The sequence below is a fragment of the Hippopotamus amphibius genome, chromosome 11, assembly GCF_030028045.1.
Source record: "Hippopotamus amphibius kiboko isolate mHipAmp2 chromosome 11, mHipAmp2.hap2, whole genome shotgun sequence".
Taxonomy (NCBI): domain Eukaryota; kingdom Metazoa; phylum Chordata; class Mammalia; order Artiodactyla; family Hippopotamidae; genus Hippopotamus; species Hippopotamus amphibius.
The window spans coordinates 15,809,882-15,836,495 of record NC_080196.1 but is presented as its reverse complement, the minus strand read 5'-3'; the positions used below and the strand labels follow the sequence as shown (position 1 = coordinate 15,836,495).

At 36.9% G+C, this 26,614-nt stretch overlaps 1 protein-coding gene across 14 annotated transcripts in view; it reads right to left on the bottom strand.

The window, feature by feature from the left end:
• The window catches only part of CDKAL1 (CDK5 regulatory subunit associated protein 1 like 1), a 623,539-nt gene that overhangs the window by 419,050 nt on the left and 177,875 nt on the right, over positions 1 to 26,614 (bottom strand). For all 14 annotated transcript variants that reach the window (XM_057700490.1, XM_057700500.1, XM_057700489.1 and 11 more), the window contains one exon: positions 14,391 to 14,439. In XM_057700490.1, coding sequence (XP_057556473.1) covers positions 14,391 to 14,439 — 49 coding nt within the window. The remainder of the gene's footprint in view (positions 1 to 14,390; positions 14,440 to 26,614) is intronic.

Genomic DNA, 26,614 nt, shown 5'->3' with positions numbered 1-26,614 from the left:
TGATCAATGTTTTGAAGGACAATGGATCACCATGAGAGAGTGGTCAACTTTCCTAAAAAAAGATCAGGAAAGGCTTCAAGAAGAAATGACACTGTAGTGTGGGAGGCCAAGCAAGCCAGACACAAGCTATATACACGACTGCACAGATTTCCCAGCACATCTGGACACAATACTGCTAACACAGCAAGCACAGATCTCTGCTACAAATCCTGTTGGCTCATTTTCCACTTCTTAAAACCAGCCTATCACTAGAGCCAGAATTCACTGAAAAGATTTATTAAGCCTTGGTATAAAGGAGCTCCACTGTGAAAAACCTAACCTTCAATAATTAAATGCCTCTAAATATAGTTTATGAGGTAGAAGTTACGTGGGTTTGAGATGCATTCTCAGATCTAATCAAAAGACTGCCCAAACATTGTTTTTAAAGTGTAATTCAAAACTTTAGTGATGAACACTGAAAAACAAACTTTAATTCAAGAAATTACAATTAATGTTGGTTATGAAATATTAAAGACAGAAAGTTATCTACATCAAACTCCTTCTGGTTACAGCTTCAATACTTACCTGGCCTAAACACAAAACTAGAATTTGGAACAGAGGCTATATCCTTAAAAAATATGGAAGAAAGATTTTCTTGAACTAATCATTTGACAGTAAAAACAGTATAAACTGTGTTTCATCTTACAAACCTTTAAAAATTATCCTTAAAAAACACAGCCAAGAGAATTCTCTCTGCAGAATCTCTTTAGCTTTTTATTGGTTGCTTACATTTAAGGAATACTTTTACTCACTCCTTTCCTAAGTTAAGCACCTTTACAACAAGGTAAGCCTAAACTATTTTTTTCAGAATTTTTTTTTCAAGCTCTTCATTTGAAAAAAATTGCTTTACACTCTTGTACCAGCTTTTGAGGTACACCAAAGTGGATTAGCTGTATTTAGACATATCCCGATATCCCCTCCTTCCCGCAACTCCCACTTGCTCTCCCTGTCCTGGTCCTCTAAGGCATCACCCATCAACGAGTTGATCTCCCTTCGTCATACAGCAAATTCTCACTAGCTATGTATTTCACAGTTGGTAGTGTATATATGTCTATGCTACTCTCTCACTTCGTCCCAGCTTCCCCTTCACCCCCTGCCCCCGCAACCCCGTGTACTCCAGTCCATTCTCTGCATCTGCATCCTTATTCTTTCCGTCACTGGGTTCATCAGTACCACTTTTTTTTTTTTTTTTAAGATTCTGTATATATGAGTCAACATACAGTATTTGTTTTTCTCTTTCTGGCTTACTTCACTCTGTATGACAGACTCTAGGTCTATCCACCTCATTACATATAGCTCCATTTCATCCCTTCTTATGGCTGAGGAATATTCCATTGTATATATGTGCCATATCTTCTTTATCCACTCATCTGTTGATGGGCATTTAGGTTGCTTCCATATCCTAGCTATTGTAAACAGTGCTTCAGTGAACATTACAGTACATGCTTCTTTTTGGATTGTGGTTTACTCTGGGTATATGCCCAGTAGTGGGATTACTGGGTCATATGGTAGTTCTATTTGTAGTTTTTGAAGGAACCTCCAAACTGTTTTCCATAGTGGCTGTACCAACTTACAGTCCCACCAACAGTGCATGAGGGTTCCCTTTTCTCCACACCCTCTCCAACATTTGTTGTTTCCAGATTTTTTGATGATGGCCATTCTGATCAGTGCGAGGTGATACCTCATTGTGGCTTTGACTTGCATTTCTCTGATGATTAGTGATGTTGAGTATCTTTTCATGTGTTTGTTGGCCATCTGTATGTCTTCTTTGGAGAAATGTCTATTAAGGTCTTCCGCCCATTTGTGCATTGGGTTATGTGCTTTTTTGGTATTAAGCTGCATGAGCTGCTTGTATATTTTGGAGGTTAATCCTTTGTCCGTTGTTTCATTGGTAACTACTTTCTCCCATTCTGAGGGTTGCCTTCTTGTCTTGTTTCTGGTTTCTTTTGCTGTGCAAAAGCTTTTAAGTTTCCTGAGGTCCCATTTCTTTATTCTTGATTTTATTTCCATGATTCTAGGAGGTGGGTCAAAAAGGATCTTGCTTTGATGGATGTCATAGAGTGTTCTGCCTATGTTTTCCTCTAGGAGTTTTATACCGTCTGGCCTTACATTGAGGTCTTTAATCCATTTGGAGTTTATTTTTGTATATGGTGTTAGGAAGTGTTCTAATTTCATTCTTTGACATGTAGCTGTCCAATTTTCCCAGCACCACTTATTGAAGAGGCTGTCTTTTTTCCATTGTATATTCGTGCCTCCTTTGTCAAAGATAAGGTGCCCATGCGTGCTTGGGTTTACCTCTGAGTTCTCTATTCTGTTCCATTGATCTTCCTTTCTATTTTTGTGCCAGTACCATACTGTCTTGATCACTGTGGCCTTGAAGCATAGTTTGATATCAGGAAGCCTAATTCCACCAACTCCATCTTTCCTTCTCAAGATTGCTTTGGCTATTCGGGGTCTTTTGCGTTTCCATACAAATTGTAAGATTTCTTGTTCTAGTTCTGTGAAAAATGCCATTGGTAATTTGATGGGGATTGCATTGAATCTGTAAATTGCTTTGGGTAGTACTGTCATTTTCACAATGTTGATTCTGCCAATCCAAGAACATGATATGTCTCTCCATCTGTTTGTACCATCTTTGGTTTCTTTCATCAGTGTCTTATAGTTTTCTGCATACAGGTCTTTTGCCTCCTTAGGCAGGTTTATTCCTAGGTATTTGATTCTTTTTGTTGCAATGGTAAATGGGAGAGTTTCCTTAATTTCTCTTTCTGCTTTTTCGTTATTAGTGTATAGGAATGCAAGAGATTTCTGTGCATTAATTTTGTATCCTGCTACTTTACTAAACTCATCCATTAGTGCTAGCAGTTTTCTGGTAGCATCTTTAGGGTTTTCTATGTATAATATCATGTCATCTGCAAAGAGTGACAATTTTACTTCTTTTCCAATTTGGATTCCTTTTATTTCTTTTTCTTCTCTGATTGCTGTGGCTAAAACTTCCAAAACCATGTTGAATCATAATGGTGAGAGTGGCACCCTTGTCTTGTTCCTGTTCTTAGAGGGAATTCTTCCAGTTTTTCACCATTTAGAACGATGTTGGCTTTTGGTTTCTCATAAATGGCTTTTATTATGTTAAGGTAATTTCCTTCTATATCCATTTTCTGCAGAGTTTTTATCATAAATGGATGTTGAATTTTGTCAAAAGCTTTTTCTGCATCTGTTGAGATGATCATATGGTTTTTATCCTTCAATTTGTTGATATGATGTATCACGTTGATTGATTTGCGTATACTGAAGAATCCTTGCATCCCAGGGATAAACCCCACTTGATCATGGTGTATGATCTTTTTAATGTGCTGTTGGATTCTGTTAGCTAGTATTTTGTTGAGGATTTTTGCATCTATATTCATCAGTGATATTGGCCTGTCATTTTCTTTCTTTGTGACATCTTTGCCTGGTTTTGGTATCAGGGTGATGGTGGCCTCGTAGAATGAGTTTGGGAGTGTTTCTCCTTCTGCTATACTGTGGAAGAGTATGAGAAGGACAGGTGTTAGCTCTTCTCTAAATGTTTGATAGAATTCGCCTGGGAAGCCATCTGGCCCTGGACTTTTGTTTGCTGGGAGATTTTTAATCACAGTCTCAATTTCTGGACTTGTCATTGGTCTGTTCATATTTTCTATTTCTTCCTGGTTCAGTGTTGGAAGATTGTATTTTTCTAAGAATGTATCCATTTTTTCCAGGTTATCCAATTTATTGGCATATAGTTACTTGTAGTAGTCTCTCATGATCTTTTCTATTTCTGTGGAGTTAGTTGTTACTTCTCCTTTTTCATTTCTAATTCTGTTGATTTGCACCTTCTCCCTTTTTTTCCTGATGAGTCTGGCTAATGCTTTACCAATTGTGTATATCCTCTCAAAGAACCAGCTTTTAGTTTCACTGATCTTTGCTATTGGTTCCTTCATTTCTTTCTCATTTATTTCTGATCTGATCTTTATGATTTCTTTCCCTTTGCTCACTTTGGGGTTTCTTTGTTCTTCTTTCTCTCATTGTTTTAGGTGTAAGATTAGGTTGTTTATTCTATATTTTTCTTGTTTCTTGAGGTAGGACTGTATTGCTATAAACTTCCCTCTTAGAACTGCTTTTGCTGTGGCCCATAGGTTTTGGGTTGTTGTGTTCTCATTGTCATTTGTTTCTACATATTTTTTTACTTCCTCTTTGATTTCTTTAGTGATTTCTTGGTTGTTTAATAGCATACTGTTTAGCCTCCATGTGTTTGTATTTTTTATAGTTTTTTTTTACTGTAATTGAGATCTAATCTCATGGCACTGTGGTCAGAGAAGATGCCTGATATGATTTCAACTTTCTTGAATTTACCAAGGCTTGATTTGTGACCCAAGATGTGATCTATCCTGGAGAATGTTCCGTGTGCACTTGAGAAGTGTTTTTGGATGGAATAAGTCGAGATGGTCTAATGTGTCATTGAAAGCTTGTGTGTCCTTATTTATTTTCTGTTTGGATGATCTGTCCATTGATGTAAGTGGGGTGTTCAAGTCTCCTACTATTATTGTGTTACTGTCGATGTCCCCTTTTATGGCTGTTAGCATTTGCCTTATGTATTGAGGTGCTCCTATGTTGGGTGCATAGATATTTACAACTGTTATATGTTCTTCTTGGATGGATCCCTTGTTCATTATGTAGTGTCCTTCCCTGCCTCTTGTAATAGTCTTTACTTTAAAGTCTAACGTGTCTGATATGAGTATTACTACTCCAGCTTTCTTTTGACTTCCATTTGCATAGAATATCTTTTTCCATCCCTTTACTTTCAGTCTATATGTGTCCCTTGGTCTGCAGAATTTTTTGTAAAAAGCAAATCTTTATTAACTCCTTACAAAAAAGTTTTTATGTTGGCACAACATAAAATGGCAAGTAAAACTGAAGAGGAGGAGAGGGGGAAAGAAATCAGAGGAAACAAGAAACATGAAGGAACAAAACACGTAAGTGAGGATATGAAAGCGAACTAGAAATGGGAGAGCCGTGACCTTAGTCAACAGGCAGGAGGTATGGAGATAACAATATATGGGTCTCACTTTCTCACTTCCCTCTATTCAAGGTAAGCAGCCTAATGGAACGTAAAGAACTTGAGATTAAGTTTCAAATTATAGTACACTGCTGCCTCTCTGTATAATCAGTAATGCCAGAGTTCCTGTGGAGTACAAATGAATTAATGTATATGAAAGGGTAAGCTACAAAGAGCCAGATAGAAGTTAATTACAGTTGTTACTATAATTAATGCAACTGTAATCCTATCAAGACCTATAATGCTAATGACGTTTCTCAAAAGCAAGAAGGCAAGGAGATCTTTAAAACTCTGAAACACTGTAAAATAAAGTCAGATCCCATTTATTTTTAAACCTCTGGGGAGCTAGGAAATAGGTCACAAATAATTGCATTGACAATGATAATCAGATTTGTGAATGATTTTATAAAATACTTTAAATATTTAAATCAAAGTAAATTCAAGGTCATCCCTCTCAAACCACTCGCACTCACTTGCAACTTCTTGACTAAGAGGGAAGAGAAAGAAGGTGTAAGTAGAGTACCAGGAACTGCACCTGACCCTGGCGAAGTCTAAGTGTAGGTGCCCAGGGAGCCATGGCTGTTTTCCCACCCCAGGACATCTGAGTGATAGGATCCTTATCATGGTAACAGTGGCTCACACAACACTCTCCCCACCAGCTTCCCCAGGTTCAGGTAAACCACCCTGCCATCTTTCCCCTCTGGCTAAGGGTCCCCCTCCTGGCAAACACCCTTGAGAATCACTTCTGCAGGTGATGTTCACACCTTACATTAAATCATCTCAAATTACTTTTTCTCTCAGCAATCCCAGTCACCAAGATGAAAACTGCCTGTCTCAAAGTCCCAAAATAAACATGCCCCAGGGTAGAAATGAAATTTGCTTTGGAGAATCACAAAACTCTTAAGCAACAGTGGAAAGTACACTGCCTATCACCACCCAGGATGGCATTAGCACGGAACAGAGTAAAGGCAAAGGTGTCAGGGAACCGTGCTTTACACAAGACCAGCTTTGATGGAGAATACGGAGACATACAAAAGAAAAATGTATGGTATATCTGCCACAAATGCCTTCAAACTCATTTCGTAAGTAAGGCAGCACGGGGAAAGAAAAAGTAAAATTTGGCATGTGGAGATTAGGATGTGAGAAAAAGCTAGTCACATGATAGTAACTTTTGCTAGAGATCACTGTCCAAAATGTCAGCATCTCATTCTAATGACAGGCTCTGAAACTCAGTTCTACATTGCAGACTCCAACAATCCTAGAATTTCAGAGTTGAAGGGACCTTCCATGTCATACAATTTACAACCCAGGAAATTGAGAACCAATGAGGTTGTGCGGGTTGTTAAACATGACACTGTTAGCAGTAGAAGGAAGTATTTCAACCTAACTCTTCATATTCTCAATCCACGATTCTCAGCCATCACAGCACCAGACTTTAGGGCAGCTTAAAGAGAAGGTGCACCTGAATTTTCAGAGTTACAATAAAGATTTAATGTGTTAGAAACCATCTTTTATAAAGACATTTCAATTACTATTTCTTTATCACTCAATAAAATGTATGCTTTGTTATAAAATGGTAGTACTGATAAACTTCTACTTAAAAATCCATCCATAGTTGATATCCTAACTGGAGATTCTGCAAATAAGTTCTCCCCACCCCAAACTAATAAGTAAGTGAAACTGGTGTTTATTCTCTCAGTCTCAGAAGTAATTGCTACATATATGCTGTATGCTTTGTAGGGTGTTATGGAATGAACTTTTGAAAGAAAAGATGTGCATCTCCAAACGTTTGATACAAAACTTTAATATCAACTGAGCATTCTTTCTCTATACCAATTGTCAACAATATTAGGTTTTCTAAGGCAAAGTCAATGACGTCACCTAATAAAAGACATTCTACAACTTGTCTCATCAAGAAAATTCTTCTAATTGTCAAAATTTTCAAGAAAAAGAGAAAATCAGATTTAAGTTTCTTGTCTAGTTACATCTGAGCCATCAAGTTACTCTATGCTGCCAGTTTTTTCACTTGTCTGTGATATATGATTTTACCAGTAATAAAATATTTGTTTTCTTAATAAAATTTTCAAAGATGTCATAATTTTTCTGTATATTTTATGACTGGAGTTTTGGATAGTGCACCTCTAACATGACCTGGTTTCCACTTTGTATTTCTACTTTTACAGAACGCAGCTATAAAGTACCAAAGAAGAATTACCAATACAATACAATTTACTCTTGTGTTAAGAACAGTCAAACTGAAACAGAAAATACTACAATCAACCTACAATTTCACCCTCTATTTAAAACATGTAATAAAGCTGCTAGGATTATTTTCTCTGTTTTATAGTCCCAACTATTCTCACTACATTTTACTAAACAAAAATAGCGGATTCTTTAAATGAAGACTAAAACTCTTCCAGTATGTAATAAAGCACATACATGCATGCAGAGTATAAAAGCAGTGTACCACATGCCAACTCTCTACAAAAGTAGTTACAGTAAAGGGAGAACTTAAGTACATTAAAGTTTATTATATTAATTTTAATGCTTTCTGCCAGAGCCTCAAAACAGGATTAACTGATCTATGTGGCATTGTTTACTAAGTAAATCCTATTAGGTTAAACAGAAATTAGAAACTTGGGACCCAGAAATTGTTACACCTGTGAATACCAAATACCTGAAATGAAAATTATTAATACACAAACATGGTTAATGTTCAAATTTAATAAACGGTTTTAACATGAACAGTTCTCACAGATGTCTATGCTACAGAAATGCATTTTTAGAGAATTCAACAATACTTGCAGTCTCACCTTCATGCAATCTGCCAAGGCAGTATCAAGCTTTGCAAAGAGTAATTTTCACAGCAGGCAAGTCCCTATTAATATTTAAACAAGGAAGGATGGGGCTACTTTACCAGGCAGATCAGTGGGACCACTAACACAAGGGTTGGGTCATGGGAAACCTGAGAGGTTCAAACTTAATTTCCTTTCCTTGTTTTGAACAATGAAATCCAGTGAACCATTATAACAGTGTTATGTGAAAACTATAATATGATTATCAACCTAACAAACTATTCAACACTATGCACCCTCCTCACTTCCACTTTGGAATAAACAAGTCAAAGTTAATGAAATACCCAAGTCTTCACATCAATAAATTCCATTATTAATAAAAGGTGGTTGCAAACCATAGGATAATGCATCTTTGAACAGAAAAGGACATATAAGTGATGAATGCGCAAAAGCAGTGTAATTAACTTTAAGACAAACCAAAACATATAAAACAATTCTGAAGCCAGTATAGCAGAATGAGGGACACATTTATGCATTTATTTGAGTTTTAAAAGCTTTAATGGCAGAAAAATATTGACAAAGTTACTTAACTACTTTTATTTTAAAAAAATAAAATAAACATGACTATTTTCAATGTTTAAAGAAGACTTTTGAAAGCATCTATGGGCTATTTTGGAGCAGATAAAAAATACTGGGACTGCTTAGTACTTCTGTGGCTAGAAACAGGACTGATAATTTAGCTCATAAAGTTATAAAGGCATAGAAATACAGACAAGACATGGTGGTTTCTCCAATAAACAGTCCTTTCCAGCCATTATTCCAAACTAGCTCTTATAGGATAAAGTGATGTGAAAAATCAACTTACAGTCTTATGGCAGAACTTTGCTGTTTGGGATCAAAAGAAATTTGCCTGGTCTTATTTCTAAAACTATTAGGATTTGAAAAATGCTACCTAAAAGAGATACAGTGAATGAAAAGAAGTTCATTTTAGAACATATTAGAAATACAGAGGACAAACAGGTAAAGTTAGAGGACTATAGTTATTTGGGAGAACCAAAGAAGGGGAGAGAAGGGTAAGAGGACTGGAAGGGACATAAACTGACACATCTGAGAAAGTGGCAAAATGTAATGTTTACCAACCTGTAATCACGTATTAACACAGAATATAAACTTAAACAGGCTCACAAAAAAAAAAAAAAAAAACCCAAATAACAGCAATAAATTTCTGGATCCTTTAGTTAATTAGAAGGCAGAAGTTATCACCTAATTACACCAGTGAGACTGGGAAGTGTTCCCAACAGGTAAAACCAATGCACAGCTTTCTCTACTACATTTAGACTATAGTAACTACATCAGAGGTTACACATAATGAGAAGATGTGTAAGAGTATCCTTTCAAAGCATATTTTGAAAATCAAGAAAATTATTTTATTGAAAGTCAAATACTGAAAAAGCAGATATGCTTTTGTGGTCCAATACTATCCCAGATGTACCATGCTACATATCCTAGTTCAGTTCACTTATTCATTAAGCTTGGAAACATCGTCAAGTAAATCTCAACTGGACTTTGTAGGGAGGTTACGAAGTCATCAACACTGATAAGAGCACTCCTGAGATAGTTCTGCCTTGTGGTCTCAATTTACAAAAAGTTTGTATTCTAAATTAGTATCAAATGCAAAGTACAATTGTAACAGAGTGAAGATTACTAGCAATGTATTAAACAAGAAAGAGCTGTTTGAAAGTACCCTGGGAATGTAGGTCAGTCTAATCCAAGATCACATCAATTACTGAGAAGTTAGGGGAAATGGAAAATCAATTAAACTTGCAGATTGTACCATACTGGGATAGCCTTGAATTACCAACACTGGAGGCATCTGGAATTAGACTAAATGAAATATCAGCAAACATATTAATAGAGGCCTCCTTTATTAGAGACTGACTAGAGAAGGAATATGACTTAACAGTAAAAACATTTTTTCTATTTTCAATACATATTTATTTGCAATCACTTGTCTTAAGTTACCTGGTTAGAGTATCTTTTACAAACACAAGAACTTTTTTTTTAAGATTTTTTTGTTTAGAAGACTTCGTATACATGTATCAGAAGAAATACCCAGATTTATAGTTCCTTCAAAGCTTTTATACCAAGAAAAAAAAAGCTTTATTGACCAGGTAACCCAAGACTAAGGTGCATATGAGTATTTTTTAAAAAAAGAAATGTAAATTCTTTAAATAGTGTACTTCTTCCCTTAGCGTTAGTTACATAGTTATACAGAAGAAAATCCTAAAGTCATTATAGTATGGTCTCTCCTAAAGCAAATACTATAAATGGATGGTATTTTCAGGCCACTAGTGTCAAGCAGTGATAGCTCATTCGCAATAACTTAAATTCTCCATTTTTGCTCCAACCAAGACAGATAAATGGAATATGCTTTGCATGGTTTTATTGTAATTAAAATAGATTTAAAAGTTTTTATCACCAATGTATCTTACTAATACATTTTTTAAAACATTACTTGGTATAACACAAGAAGAATGCAAACAGGCTGTGGCAGAAGCTGTGTGTCCAAACCCCCTTCAAGGAAGACGTATGAAGAGAGCCCAACAGGAATCAAATGTGGAAACAAGACAGTTACAGCAGAATCCTCTAGTCAGGCTATCTTCCATCTGGCCCTTCTGGGCAGAGCCTTCTTCTCCATGGAGCACTTATCAATCAGAGCCCCAGCAAAGCAGATGGCACTCTGCATAACTGAAGAGATTTTAATAAAGGGACTATTTACTAGAGTTTGGCAAGGTTAGGAAAACCAAGAGACAATGCAATAGTCTCAGGCTAGCAACAATGGGGTGCTGTCTTCACCCCTGGGCCTGAAAAAAGCAAAGGAAAGGAAGAGTTACAGGAATCCAGAGAAACAGATGAATACAGAGGACCACCTGACAGGAGCTGAGACCTTCAGGTAAAGGAAGCAACCAATCTAGGATGAGCACGGAAGAAAGGGGCGAGTGAGAGAGGGGAACGAATCCTCCCATCTCACACTCTAGTCACACCTCCAACTTCTAAGTGGAGAGATCCAACTAGATGCCAAGTAGCAAGGACCCTACTGATGCAATCCACACAGGTCTGCCTCCATGGACACACATCAAGGTGGGGAAGGGTGGGTAAAGGGTCTGGAAGGCAAACAGAACTTAACAACTTCTGCGTAAGATCCTAAGATGAATGTAAAGCAAACTGCAAACAATATACAAGACACATCAAATAGAGCAGGTGGCTGGAGCAAAAGGTGTATGTATGGAATTAATGGAAGAAAATGTGGAAATGGCAGAGTGAGGTAGAAGTCACACGTTAATTTGGTAGGTAACAAGCAGCCACTGAAGGTACACAGGCAGGAGAGTAAAATATTCCCAGAAAATGACAGTCATGTATATATAGTTTGATTGAAAGACGTGTCACTGCTATCTAAGGTCATTTAGATTATTCCAGCAGCAGACTAAGTATTAAGGAGGTAGTAAGAAATAAACATTAACATGAATTTTCCCCTAGTATATCCCAGGTATCTCAAAACTCTTAACCATTTAACACTCTCCGTTTTAAACTGAGAAAACTGAGCCTCAGGAAACTAACTTACCCAAAGACAGCCAACAAGTAGTTAACTGTTACAAGGACCCCATTATTTCAATAACTCATGCTGTCTTAATGAAAGTAAGTATTGGCAGTAGAAATAGAAAGTGAAGGACGGAAGTGTCAGTTACAGGCCCAGATCTCCATTAACCAGAAGAGCTCAGATAAGCCACTTAACCCCTTCCCGGACCAGCTTCCTCATCTGCAAACTAAGGGCATCTACCGTAATTATTTCTTCCATCTCTAAAATTCTCGTTTGTGTTACTAAGACTTAATTCATCAGCCTTCCCACCCTCAAACCAACCTGCCAGTGAACACTCACATCAGCTTCATCTTCAATCCATCTCTTGCTGTAGACTATCACAATTAAACCTCACTGCAGCCTCTCCAATAAATCCACTTAAGCAAAACTCTTCAGTGAGATGCTATCCCTAATTAATCCAACCTCTAAGTGATAGGCCTTCTGTGATACTGTAATATAAGAAATACATATTCCATCACGATCCCCAGTTCCTGGTACAGATCTTCTAAAACTCTTAGGATTTCCTGGGTGACAGGGGTGAGAGGAACATCTTTTGTTATTCATAATAAGCCCACTTTAAAGCAAATCTGAATTAGTATGAATGAATTAATTCTTGGAGGAAAGAGGCTGGTTGGTGTCATTCCTGATGACATGATGTGGAGCATCTTTTCATAGGCTTATTTTCCACCTATGTATCTTCTTTGGTGAAGTTTCTGATAAGGTCATTGCACATTTTTTAATCAGGTTATTTTCCTATTGTTGCGTTTAAGAGTTTGTTTGTTTTTTTAATTTTTTGGCCACTCCGCACGCCATGTGGGTTCTTAGTTTCCCAACCAGGGATCATCCACATGCCTCCTGCATTAGAAGTGTGGAGTCTTAACCACTGGACCGCCAGGGAAGTTTCAAGTTATCTGTATATTTTAGATTACAGTTCTTTATCAGGTATGTCTTTTGCAAATATTTTCTTCCAGTCTGTGGCCTGTCCTCCCATTCTCTTGATATTGTCCTTTGTAGAGCAGAAGTTTTTAACTTTAATGGGGTCCAGCTCATCAATTACTTCTTTCACAGACTGTGCCTTGGAGTTACATCTAAAAAGTCATCGCCATACCTGTGGTCACATAGAGTTTCTCCTGCATGATCTTCACTGTCATTCAGTTTTTAAAAACTATTTAGTGGCTAGTTTATGCCTGGTACTCAAGACAAGCAACAATACCCTCAAGCATCCTGAAGCACTGCTTTAAGAAGCTCAATTGAACAGCCATTAAGACAGTGATTCTCAACTGGGAGTGAGCAGAGCAGTCACGGTGCAGTGTGAACAGAGTGTCAAATTTAAGAGCACAGGCATTGGAGTCAGACCGCCTAGATTCAGATTCCAATTCTGCCACTTAGCACCCGTATGCTCCTATGTCCCAACTTCGTCTTCTGAAAAATGAGAACAGATGTACCCACTTCACAGGACTGTTGTAAAATTAAATGACTTATACTCCATGCTTAGTATAGTGCCTGTCACACACTAAGGGCACAATAAATGCTAGTACTTCTAGACCTTACAAGATGGGGTTGAGGTATAGTTTGAAAAAAAAAAAAATTCAAAATTATCACTGCTACAAATTTTTAATCATGGTATTTCATTTTATTTCAGGATTTCAAGGAAGACTGAAGTATAGTCTAAAATTCTCATATTCTGTGGTCACCTAATAACTAAAGATTCAAAGTTAATGAATAAGAGCAGGTAGAAGGCAGTAAATACAAACCAGCAGGAAGAGTATGTGGTTAAAAATCTCAATTTGGTGGAAGTGGTCTGTTTTTTGTTTGTTTTTTGGCTGCGTTGGGCCTTCATTACTGTGTGTGGGCTTTCTCTAGTTGCAGCGAGTAGCGGCTACTCTTTGTTGCCGTGAGCGGGCTTCTCATTGCGGTGGCTTCTCTTGTCACGGAGCACAGGCTCTAGACAAGTGGACTTCAGTAGTTGCAGCATGTGGGCTCAGTAGTTGTGGCTCGCACACTCTAGAGCACAGGCTCAGTAGTTGTGGCTCATGGGCTTAGCTGTTCCGTGGCATGTGGGATCTTCCTGGATCAGGGATCAAACCCGTGATCCCTGTATAGGCAGGCGGATTCTTAACCACTGCGCCACCAGGAAGTCCCTATTTTTGTTTTTTTTAAATACAAAATTTCCACTTATAAAAAAAATGGTTAAAATTTTAAGTGAGAACCTCAATTCACTTAATATTTTAATATTATATTATCAGTTTTCATTTGTACTAATCTAACAGAAAAAAGTAGACTATATTTACAAATTAATCCACAGAATTAAGAATGGTTTATTCCTCAGTGGATTCAATAAGAATCTGTTTCAAAGAACACTGGCTAATAAAACAATCAAAACATAATTCTATTTTCTGGTATAGCTACAAAAATTATACATAGAAGAGGAATCAAAATTGAATACTACTTTCAGGGGGGATAACTAAAACTATGTGATATAAAAACAAGCAAATAATGCCAATTATATCCCAATAAAACTGAAAAAAAGCGAATAAAGACATTTCCTTATTTTAAAATTAATTAAATTCTGTCTTCCTGATCTGAGATTCAAATGAAATCTATTTTTTTCACTAAAATAACAATAAGATTTTTTAAAAAGACTATGACCTGACTCATTTATAAGCCAACCAAAAATATGCCTCCTATAATGGACTGGTCAACACACGAAGCAGTCAAGGACAAAATTTTATGATTTCTGTCCAACAATAATTTTCATGAAAATGCTTAACAAGTGTTAACCAAGTAGTATTTTTATAATATAGTTCAAACAATATATACAAGTGCTTTTCTGACTTTCAACAATTACCTTTAATTGTTTCCTCCACAACTTCTACCACACGATCTATCTGTTGAACCTAAAAACAAAACAAACTGTTAGACAAGCAATTTACATGCAGAAGAAACATTAATTTTTGTTTATCCTTCTGCCTGAGTCAACATAACACATTTCAAAGCACACAAATGCAGGTTTTCTTCAATTAACGTATTTGGAGATGATATAAAATATACTCCATATTGTTTTGTGTTACAATGAAGTATGAAATTATAACTCTCCTGTCCTCCAATTATAATTGAAGAAATCATATTACATTTAAATAAACTGCCTGGAGTTCTGTTAGGATAGCTTATCAACATAAATTCAACACATTGTGAGACATAAACTGCAGTTTAATTAAAACGTATTTTCACACAAAGCTTCAAGGAAAATAGAATAATATGACAACCTACACAAAAGGACATGCCAGCATTAAGATCTACTCCAAATTTTATGCTTTATTATTTAACACTGAAACCCCTTTTAATGAATTTCTACCATGTGCTGGGTACCCCACTCAGGTTCATGGAATACAAAATCAAATAACAGCTCCTGCCCTAGACACCAGTGACTACGGAAGATTTCCCAGGGTGCCATGGGAACAAAGAGGGAAGGTAATAAACTGTGTCTGAGTAATCCAGCAATGCTTCTCAGGGAGCCAAAGGTGCCTCTTGAGGGATAAACAGGATTAAGATAGGAGAAGCCCACTAAGGATATTCAGTTCCAAGTGGCTAGAGTTTGGAAGGAAAACAAAAAAAGCAAAGATTGTAGTCCAGGAAGCTAGAGCAAGGAGAGCAAGACAGATAAGAATAGGTCATAACTTCATACTTCTTCTACCTTTAAAATCCTCAAAATCATTATTGTTTTATTACAAAACAGAAATATAAAAAGGAAATAAAGTAACTCATAACACCCTCCATTTCCACTCCTCAGATGGAACCACTCATAATGGTTTGATGAATAGATACCAAGTTTAAACATTTATACATGGTTCTGTTCCGCAGCATTTTTTCCCTTACAAATTATGAGAGAGATAGATGACAGATAAAATGACACACCTTCCCGCTGATTTTTTTCCATACATCATCAATACATCTAGGTCTACTTCATTCATTTTCCTAGCTGCCTAATATCTCATGTACAGATATAACGTAATGCATTCATACATTCCGCTATTGATGAACACTTTTGTTATTCCTAATCTTTCATTATTATACAATGATGTTGCCATGAACTCAGCTGAGACAAGAAGAACACTTTATTTAAAATGCAATGGCCAATCTCTGAAATATTCTGTTGGCCTCAGGAAATACGGAATAAGGGAAGACCTGCGAGAACATACTCAAATCCAGCCCTGCCTGTGACCACTCAGCCCCACCTGATGGTAGTAGTAACAATAATTATTGAGAAATTGACAAAGGCAAAGTAAATCTCAGAGAAAGTTAGGTCGTTAGTCCTAAACAAACCTACCTAACTGGAGATGCATGTGTCCACCTAGAACCACTGGAACCATTAAGTTCTGGTTTTATTAAGAGAATCCACATGCCTTCCTTATAGAATGTAATCAAACCCATGATAACAGAGTTCAAAGAGGAAGAAGCAACCAACAGTGTCAAATGCTTCAGAGATAACAAGTAACACAGACTAAAATGGGTATGCCTGATTCAACAGTAAGGGGGTCAACGAACTCAGGAGAGACAGTTCAGCAGTAATGAATCATAAATAAGAAAATGGTGACAGCTCATATAGACAACTCTTACAAAAAGCCAGGCAGATAAAAGAGAAAGAGGACTCCTGGAAGCTTTAAAAAAAAAAATTGAGTATACATGTGTTAGTATATTTAATTCTTTCTTTCCTTCTTTCCTTTCTTTTTTTAAGTTTACATGCTGGGGGAAGAAAGGCCATAGAGAAAAAGGAACTGAAGACAGAAGAAACAATTGATGGAGCTAGGTCCTTCAGGAGGTAGAGAGGGTAAGATCCAAAACGCAGGTAGCAGAGGCACAAGCCCAGAATGGGAGAGGGGCCAAGTCATCTTCGGAAACAAGGGGTTTAGGAGGAAAGCATGAAAACAGATGCTCTGCCTCTCATAGAAGTCAAAGAGGATATTAAGCAAGATTCCTATCTGTTGGCCTCAATTTTCTCAGTTAAATAAAAAGTTCATCTGCTATGGGTGAGAAAGCATACTGTTAAAAGGCAACAGAGGGGATGTTTAAAATACCTGTTAAAATTTAATACCTGTTCTAAAAAAAAAAGAGAGAGAGAGACTAGAAACACGTAAAAATTGCCACGGCATTAAGAATACCAGTTGAAATTAGATAACCATGAACTTTTAACAATGATTCCATGTATAGCTGTCATTTCCCTCAGGGCCCAGCAGATCTTATGTCGGAACCAAACAGTTAAATAGATTGACCCAAGGTTTGTTCATTCATTCCATCATTCATTCACTCACTCATCATTTGTTAAACAGCTAACATGTGCCAGGAAGGTTCAAAAGGCTGGGGAAACAGCACAGAGATTTATAGGATGGATGTGAAGGATACGGAGAAAAGGAAACTATGTATGCTGGATAAGATGAAACTTTAACGTTAGATTGAGAAAGAAGCAGAGCCAGAAAAGAGAAATAAAATGGCTGGGGTTGAAGGAAGGAAGGAAGAAAGGAAAGGGAGGGTGGGAAAGAGGAGTCAGGATGGAGAAAGATAAAGGAGAAAAGAGAATAGGAGGTTATAACAGAGTACAGATACAGGCATTTAGTATTTTTGAAAAACAGCAAGGCCCAAGATCTAGTCACAAGAACAATTAGCTGAAAGAGGATGAAGGTGATAACCACGGGAGTTGAGAAGTAAGGTTAGAGTGTTGGTGAGACATTCCACATGGACACTCACATTGCCTACAATATTAGAAACACGAGTAGAATAAAGAAGGAAAAGCTGGTCAAATTTCCCAGCGAAAGAAGGTGAAAAACCAACATATCAGTTGAGGGTAAAAGATAATAGAAGTACAATATGAAATAATTCAATGATGGAATCAAAACAAAAATGCCTTCTTATGCAGTTGGAGACATAACAGTTCAAAAGGAGTATCGCACCCAATCTCATAGCACAGGGACCAAATAAGAAGTAGGATCCCTAGAGAACAGTCAGAATAACATGTGGCGGGAGCAGTTAAAAGGTCAAAAAGTTGGAGGTAAGCTAAAACTATAAAATTCTTACAAGAAAACAAAGCCATAAATCTAGATGAACCATGTATAAGGCAATGCTTTCTTACTACTGCATCAAAAGCATGAATGATGAAAGAAAAAAGGCAAACTGAACATCACCAAAATTAAAACCTCTTGGTGCATCAAAGGACACTTCCAAGAAAATAATAAGATAACAAAGAAAATGGGAGAAAATTTTTGCAAATCATATAGCTAAATAAGAGACCTGAATCTAGAATATATAAAGCATTAAGACAAATAAGGCATTTAAAAATGGGCAAAAGATCTAAATAGACATTTCTCCGAGGAAGATATACAAATGTCCAATAAGCACATGAAAAGATGTCCAACATCATTAACCAACCAAAGAATGCAAATTAAAACCACAGTGGAGGAAGTGGGGAGTTACTGTTTAATGTACATAGATTTTCAGTTTGGAAAGACAAAAATACTCTGGACATGCATGGTGGTGATGGCTGCACAGCAGAGTGAATGTACTTAACGCCACTGAACTACACACTTAAAATTGGTTAAGATAGTAAACTTTATGTTATGTATATTTTACCATAATGAGATACTACTTCATAGCCACTAGGATGGCTATAATCAAAAGGACAGACAGTAACATGTACGGGCAAGGCTATGGAGAAATTGAAACCCTCATCCCGCATGGCTAGCGGGAATGTAATAAAATGCTGCTTCTGCTTCTGGAAACCAGTCTGGCAGATCCTCAATTCATTAAACCATATGATCCAGCAATTCCAATCCTAGGTTGATACCCAAGAGAAATGAGGGACTTCTCTGGTGGTCCAGTGGTAAAGAATCCATCCTGCAATGCAGAGGACACAGGTTCAATCCCTGGTTGAGGAACTAAGATCACACATGTCGTGAGGCAACTAAGCCCAAGAGCCACAACTACTGAGCCCGTGCAGAGGGCCCACGTGCCGCCAACTACAGAGCTCACGCACCCTGGAGCCTGTGCACCACAATTAGAGAAGAGAAAACCTGCGTGCCACAACTAGAGAAGTCCACACGCCACAGCAAAGAGCCTGCGTGCCATAACAAAAGATTCTGTGAGCCACAACTAAGACCCAATGCAGCCAAAAATAAAAATAAATAAAATAAAATATAAAAACAAAAACTTAAAAAAAATCACCTTGTTCAAAAGAAATGAAAACGTGCGTCCACACAAAAACTTGTACACAGTCACAGCATTATTCACAATAAACAAAAGGTAGAAAGAACCCAAGTCCTATCTATTGATGAATAGATAAACAAAAGGTGGTATATCCATAAACAAAGTATCAATGAACCATAAAGGGGAATGAAGTATTAATAATGTTAAAACATTATGCTAAAGGAAAGAAGCCAGAGGAATAAAAAGAAAAATATTATCTGATTTCACGCATGTGAAATGACCACAACAGGGAAATCTTCAGAGCCAAGGTAGATTAGTGATTGCCTATGGTGGGTGGTGAAAGAAATGAGAGGGACTGCTAAGGAGTACTGGGTTTCTTTTTGGAGTGAAGAAAATATTCTAAAATTGATTGTGGTGATGGTCACGTAACTCTGAATATACTAAAAACCACTGAATGACACACTTTAAATGGGGGAATATATGGTGCGTGAACTATATCTCAAAAGAGCTGTTATTACCACCACCATCCCCCCCGAGAAAGGTTGAGGGTGGTCAAATGTTCTAACGTCAAGGTCATGAAACTCAAGGAAAAACGGAGGCAATGTTCCAATTAAAGGAGACTGAAGAGATCTGACAACTGAATGCAGCTTTGGATCTGGAATTTTTCTTTCCCTATACAGGACATTATTGGAACAGTTAATAAGATCTGCACATTAACTTATAGAATCTTATCAATGTTAAATTCCTGATTTTTATGATTGGACTACAGTGATATAAGAGAACGTCCTTGTTTTTTAAATATAAGGATATTTAGAAGTAAAGAGGCATCTTGTTTACATCTTGCTCTCAAAAGGATCAGGAAAATGTGTATATATAAAAAGAATAATTAAATTAGGTAAAATATTAACATTTGGAGAAGCTGGGTAAATGGTGTATGTTAATTCTTTATTTTCACAACTTTTCTGTGAGTGGAAATTATGTCAAGACTTTAAATGTGTACATGGGTGTGTGTGTTGAAGAGATGAAGAAAGATTTTTCTTATACCCTAATGTCACACAGAATTAACCTGAATGCATACAGCTGAAAACACAGCCTCTGATTTTAAAAAGGTACCTGATTATTACATCTGCTTTTAAGGCAGAAAAATAGATACTGCCTACACCTGATCAGTAATCGCTGGGTGGTGTGGGGTGACTCCAGGACTTCAAAAGGAAGACTCTACCAAACTTTAAGAAAAAGGAAAAAAAACATTTGATTACAAAAAAGCAGGGGATAAGTTCATTAAATGCTTTTAAGAAAATTTTGTGTCATTTCCACTTCTAGTAAGGAGGATGCTGGAGGAGGCGGTGGGAGAAAAAAAGAAAGAAGAGGAGACAGTGAAGAAAGAGAGATGAGTCAGGGGAAGAGGAATTTAATGGAAGCAGGAGAGTCCAGGAAGTAAAAAGCACAGGGCTGGAGGCCGGGGGAGAAGGAAAAACAATCATGAGTGAGAACAAACTCAAGATTCACATACAGTAATGAAGAATATATTGAATTCATTCTGGGGAGAAAAGGAAAGCTGTTCTTAATTAATACTATAAATTGTAGCCCTGAATACACAAGAGCTTAGTCTCTGGCATATAATTCAAATAAAATAAATAAAACAGTATCTTGTGTCCTTCAGGCACTTAGTTATAAATATACAAGAAAAAAAAAGACATGCAGTCTGTTCTATTACTGACTCCATATGTTCCTGACAGTGAGCAAACAATTCATAAATAACATTAATGAGTCATTCTGCTGCAGAACTTTTAAAAGAAACCCATAAAAATATTTTATTCAGCTATTATGAACTACTCCAAATTTATAACTCAATATATATTCAAGAAACAAACATATACGAAGTCACCTAAAGCAAATAAAAGAGCTATTCCGAAGTTTCCTATTTGTTTCGAGCAGTGCTGTCCAACAGAACTTTCCACAATGACGGAAACGTTTACACGCTGGGCTGTCCAGCAGGGTAGCCACCAGCCACATGCAGTTTCTGCATACTTGAAATGTGGCTAACTGTGACTGAGGAGCTGAAGTTTAATTTTAATTCATTGAAGTATTCATCTGTGGCTACTGACAACCACGCTGGAAAGAGCAGGTTTAGAGTATGGCTAAGACAGCCACCCAGTTTGTGGTGACTTGTTACGGCAGCCCTAGGAAACTAATACGCACCTCAAACACAATTTTGCAAATTAGGCTAAAACAAACATGTAGTCAGGTAACAGGCCAATACCATCCGGCAGTCAGAGGTTCAGCTTTAGTATGCACTTGAAGTATGTTTTTTCCTGAACAGCCAGCAACTAGGTAAGTCGATGACTAGTAATAACACATTTCTTGAGCAATTACCCTGTCCCAGGCTCTGTGCTAACATGCCACACGCACCATCACTTTTAATCCTCACAACAACTGGCAGCGGATACTCACTGTTATTTCCGAGGTTGAGGGAACTATGGCACAAAGGTACCCTGCTAAATTTTTGCCAAGTAGTCTTAGTATATCTTATCTAGGAATGGCACATAGAGGACACGTTTCATGAATTTCCCTTTTCCTTTACACATGGAGGTCATCACTAAATGATCACAAAACCATATCCAACTGAACCTAGCAACAACTACTCCCCCAAATGCTCCGCCACCAGTCACCTCTACCACGCAATCATTTGCTTGACAAATATCTATTAAGCACCAACCAAGCATTATGACTGTTCCAGGAATCGCGAAACTACTACCAAGTCCGTGCTTCGTGGGCCTTACGTTCTAGCTGGGGGAGATAAACAGGTACACAACTGAAAATGTTCATTTCCCACCATGATAGATGCTATGAAGAAAGTAAAATCTGGGGGTGGCTGGAGGAGGAGAGGGCAATTTTGCTACAGTGGTCCAGGTCGACTGCTGGACAGGCAGCATTAATGCTGGGACCTGAACCCTAAGACAGAAGCACCATGTGAACCTCCAGGGGGAAGAGTACATACAAGGGCTGAGAGACAGAAGCGATGGCAAATGAGGGCACCGTGGTAGGAGATGAGGTCAGATAATCAAGCAGGAAGACTATGTGAGACCCTGTGGCTCATGCTGTGCCGGTTAGACTTTATATTCTACCTGCAAAAGGAAGTAACTGGAGGGTTAACAGAACAACCTCAATAGCATCGCTCAAGTTAATTCTATTGAAAATGTGCAAAGACTACTCTTTATCCACATTTCTCTAGTACTTGGTGTGAGTCTTTTTATACTTGTATGTTCTGGCTATGATTTTACTAGCTTTTGATTTTTTCCCAAGATATAACAAATCCTTCCAGGAGTAACTAAGGTTAATACATGACAGATATACACCAACATAGATACAGAGGAACTCTCTCATTAGCTCTCTTAATTTTGATTGTACATAAATAAACTAGGACAACCTGTCATTTCATTCTAATTAAAGAATATCAGACCAAAATTTTAAAACCACCTGAAAACTCTTATCAACCTTTAAAAGAAAAAAATGCCTTTCTTTCTATCTCTGTTAAGAACTATAAAAAGCCTTTTCCATTAAATGTATGTTCAGATTTTTCACTTTTACCATAACAGGAGTTTGATCCAATAATCAGCATTTGACAGGTTAAAGTTCAATACTGACTTCACTGTAAAAAATATTTTTCTCTAAAAAATTTTTCTTCAAGCTGTTAAGGAAAGTCCCTACCTCTATGAATGGTATTGGAAGCGAGCTCAATTTCTAAACCTTTTAAATTTGGGAAAGTCCAGAGCAATCACTAGCTAACTCTACTGGAAGAAAGATTTCTTGAATTCACAAGTCCGTGAACAAGTTTACTAATGTTACACAAAAGAGCATTTGATGCTACATGTGGTTTAACTTTTTCAAAAGAACTTTCTCATCTGCCAGTATACTTTCATCTTCTTTCATCTCTTCATTGAGAAAAATTCTTCCCCAGTGGTAGAAATAGCCCTTTCATCAAAAGTTATATGACAGCACATTCCACACACAACTAAAAGCATATTTTCTACCTGAATGGTACCAGTGAGTGACGAACACAGAGTAAGAGATAAAAATTACCAAGTGAAAGATGAGGCCAAGCTAGAGGGATGCCAGCAAAATGGGGATCAGTACCAGGAACCTTTCCCTCTTAAATTCAATTAAAATACCTATAAAACTTTCGGGGCAGGGAGAGGGGGGTGATCTTTAAACAACTATAACCAAAATCAACATGCTAAAGTCAATTATACGCAGAAACGTTCTTTGGGACATCAGAATAGTAGAGCCATACTAAATAAGAGGATATGTTATAAAGTAAAAAATTATATTTAAAGTAATACTAAAGTTGAAAACAGCAGTATTAGAATTAAAACAGAAATACATATTAGGGATGTAAAACACCAACTAATAAACAATATTGCATGTAGTAGGCAGAATAACGCTTCTCAAACATGCTCAAGTCACGATCCCCAGAACTGGAGAGTAAGTTACCTTCCATGCCAAATGGACTTTGCAGATGTGATTAAGATTAAAGACCTTGAGATGATGAGATTAACCTGGATTATCCAGATGGGCCCAATCTATTCACATGAGTCCTTAAAAGCTGAGGATCTTTCCCATCTCTAGACAGAGAGATCAAGACAGAAGGATTAGAGAGAGAGATGGCATTGCTGGTCTTAAAGATGGAAGAAGGAGGAATGTGGTAGCCTCTAAAAGCTAGAAAGGACAAGGAAGAAGACTCCCCTAGAGCCCCCAGAAAAGAAGGCAGCCCTGTCAACACCTTGATTTTAGCCCAGTAAAACCCATGTCCAACTTATCTCCAGAATCCTAAGATAATAAACACACGTTATTTTAAGCAACTGCACTTGTAGTAATTTGTTATGGGGCATATGAAATTCATACATTAATTAAGAAATAAACATATGAGAAGAGTTAGCATCATCAAAGAGGGAAAGGAAATTATAAAAAATAAATGCTACTGGAATAACAGAACAATATGGAAAAACATAAATGCATACTTGATATTTAACAAATATTCACTCAGTAAATATTTACTGAGCCACTGTACTAAGTACAGAAATAATGTAAAATATGTAAAGCTGTAAAATAATAGCAAACAAAATCCCTGGCTTTATGGAGCCTGTAAGTGTCCACCACAGTAAACTGCAAACAGACTGAAGAGTTGAACAAATTCTTTTCATAATTAAAAAAAAAAAATAGGTCTAAAAGAAAGAGAAAAAATATATACATTATGGCCTAGATCCTGGGAACATAAATTTTAAGTTTTGAAACCACATGAGAAATTACCCACTCATTCCCCTCTCCCTCAAATTCCAAGTTTCTACTATATCAAAACTTTAAAAGGCAATGAAAACTAATGATATACCTTTTTACACTAAGCATTATTACTTTAAAAACAAAAGTTGTTTTTAAGAGGTGAAGATAATGCTGACTTTCAGTTCTACCAAAAAGGTATTTGTAATAATGGAATTTATTCAGGTATCAAATTAACAACTACCATCAAGAAAAAGAAAAAGAAAAAAGAATGATAAAAAGACATGAATTTTCCCCCATGTTTAGGAGAAAAAAATCAATCAAAATAGGTTGATTCCCTGCTGTTGAGTTGTAGGAGTCTGTTAGATATTCTGGATATGAACCCTTTAGGAGATACGTGCTTTGGAAATGATTTCTCCCAGCTCGTCACTTATCTTTTCATCTTAGTATCTTTGGGCGAGCAAAAGTAATTAATTTTGATAAAGTCCAATTTATCAATTTCTTTTCTTTCATGTCCTAAGAAATAGTTTTGTGTGTGTGTGTGTATGTGTGTGTGTGTGTCCTACCGAAAACAGTCTCCTAACTCAAGGTCACCAATAAAGAGAGAAAAGTGATAAAAAAAATTCAAACACTTTATCAAAGATACATGGATAGCAAACAATCCCAGAAAATATGCTCAATATTATTAGCCAACAGAGAAAAGCAAATTAAAACCACAATGAGATACTACTCATTCCTAGTACAACAGCTACAATTAAACTGGGAGTACCAAGCTTTGATCAAGATGTGAAGCAAATGAACTACTGGTGGAAATGCAAAATAGTACAACTGTTTTGGAGAACACTGGCAATTTTTAAAAGGCTGATAGATGCTGACAATATGACCAAGCAATACCACTCCTAGGTATTCACCCAAGAGAATGCAAACAAATGCACACAAAGATCTGTGCACAAATGTTTACAAGAGCTTCAGTCTTAATAGCCCCACACTAGAAACAACAAATTTCTGTCAACTTGCTGACTGGGTAGACAAACTGTGGTGCATCAATACAGTGAAATAACTCCATACAATAAAAAGCAAATCCATTAATAATCACATCACCACCTAAGAATACCAAATAAATTATGCTAAGTGAAAAAAGAAACAAAGTAACATATACAGGCATTCCTCATTCTGTTGCACTTCACTTTATTGTACTTTCCAAATACTCAGTTATTTATACATTGAAGGTATATGGCAACCCTGTATTGAGCAAATCTATTGGCACTATTTTTCCTATAGCATTTGTTCACTTCCTGTCTCTGTGTCACATTTTGGTAATCCTCACAATATTTCAAACTTTTTCATTATTATATTTGTTATGATGATCTGTGATAAATGATCTTTAATGTCACTACTGTAATTAGTTTCGGGCACCATGAATGGCGCCCACATAAGACAGCAAACTAACTGATTACTGAAATGACAAAAAGGATTTAGAATATTACAAAAAGTTAGTTGACAAAAAAGCAGCAGGATTTGACAGAACTGATTCCAATTTTGAAAGTTCTACTGCGGGTAAAATGCTATCAAATACCATTGCGGGCTAATGAGAAACTGTTTGTGCAAGGAAGAGTCAATCAATGACGCAAACTTCATCGCTGTCTTATTTTAAGAAACTGCCACAGCCAACCCAACGTTCAGCAACCACCACCCTGATCAGTCAGCAGCCATCAAAACTGAGGTAAGACCCTCCACCCCCAAAAAGATGATGACTCACTGAAGTCTCAGATGATGGTTAGCAACTTTTTAGCAATAAAGCATTATTTAAAATTAACGTATGGGGACTTCCATGGTTGAGACTCTGCTCTCCCAATGCAGGGGGCCTGGATTCGATCCCTGGTCAGGGAACTAGACCCTGCATGCCACAAGTGAAAGATCTCATGTGCCGCAACTAAGGATCCTGCGTGCCGCAACTAAGACCCGGCACAGCCAAATAAATATTTTTTAAAAATTAAGGTATGAATATATTTTTTAGCCATAATGCTATTGCACACTTTAGAAACTACAGTATGGTATAAACATAACTTTTATATCCACTTGTAAAGCAAAACAATCGTGTGACTTGTTTCATTGTGACGTTCGCTTTACTGCAGCAGTCTAGAACCAAACCCACAATATCTCTGAGGTATGCCTACAATTCCATTTATTTGACATTCTGAAAAAGGCACAACTATAGGGATAGAAATCAGAACAATGGTTTCTGAGGACTGTGTTTACATTTGTGGGGGATGGGGGAGCTGACTACAAAAGGATACAAGGGAACTTTCTGGTGCAATGGAAATGTTCTATATAAAATTCATCAAAGATGATTTCATTATATATTAATTATATCCCAATAAATCTTACTTAAAATAACAAAGGTTAGTATCAATAACATACAATAAAATAATTAACATACAATGAATAAAGGGCATATAGAAATAACCACTACATTATACTGCTTCTAACACTTACCTTTTCATACTATCTTACTACCCCCATCTTTCAACCTGTCATGTTGATTCTGACTTCCGCATTCCATTGAACACAAACTCCTTCTTTCCACCCTATTTATCACTC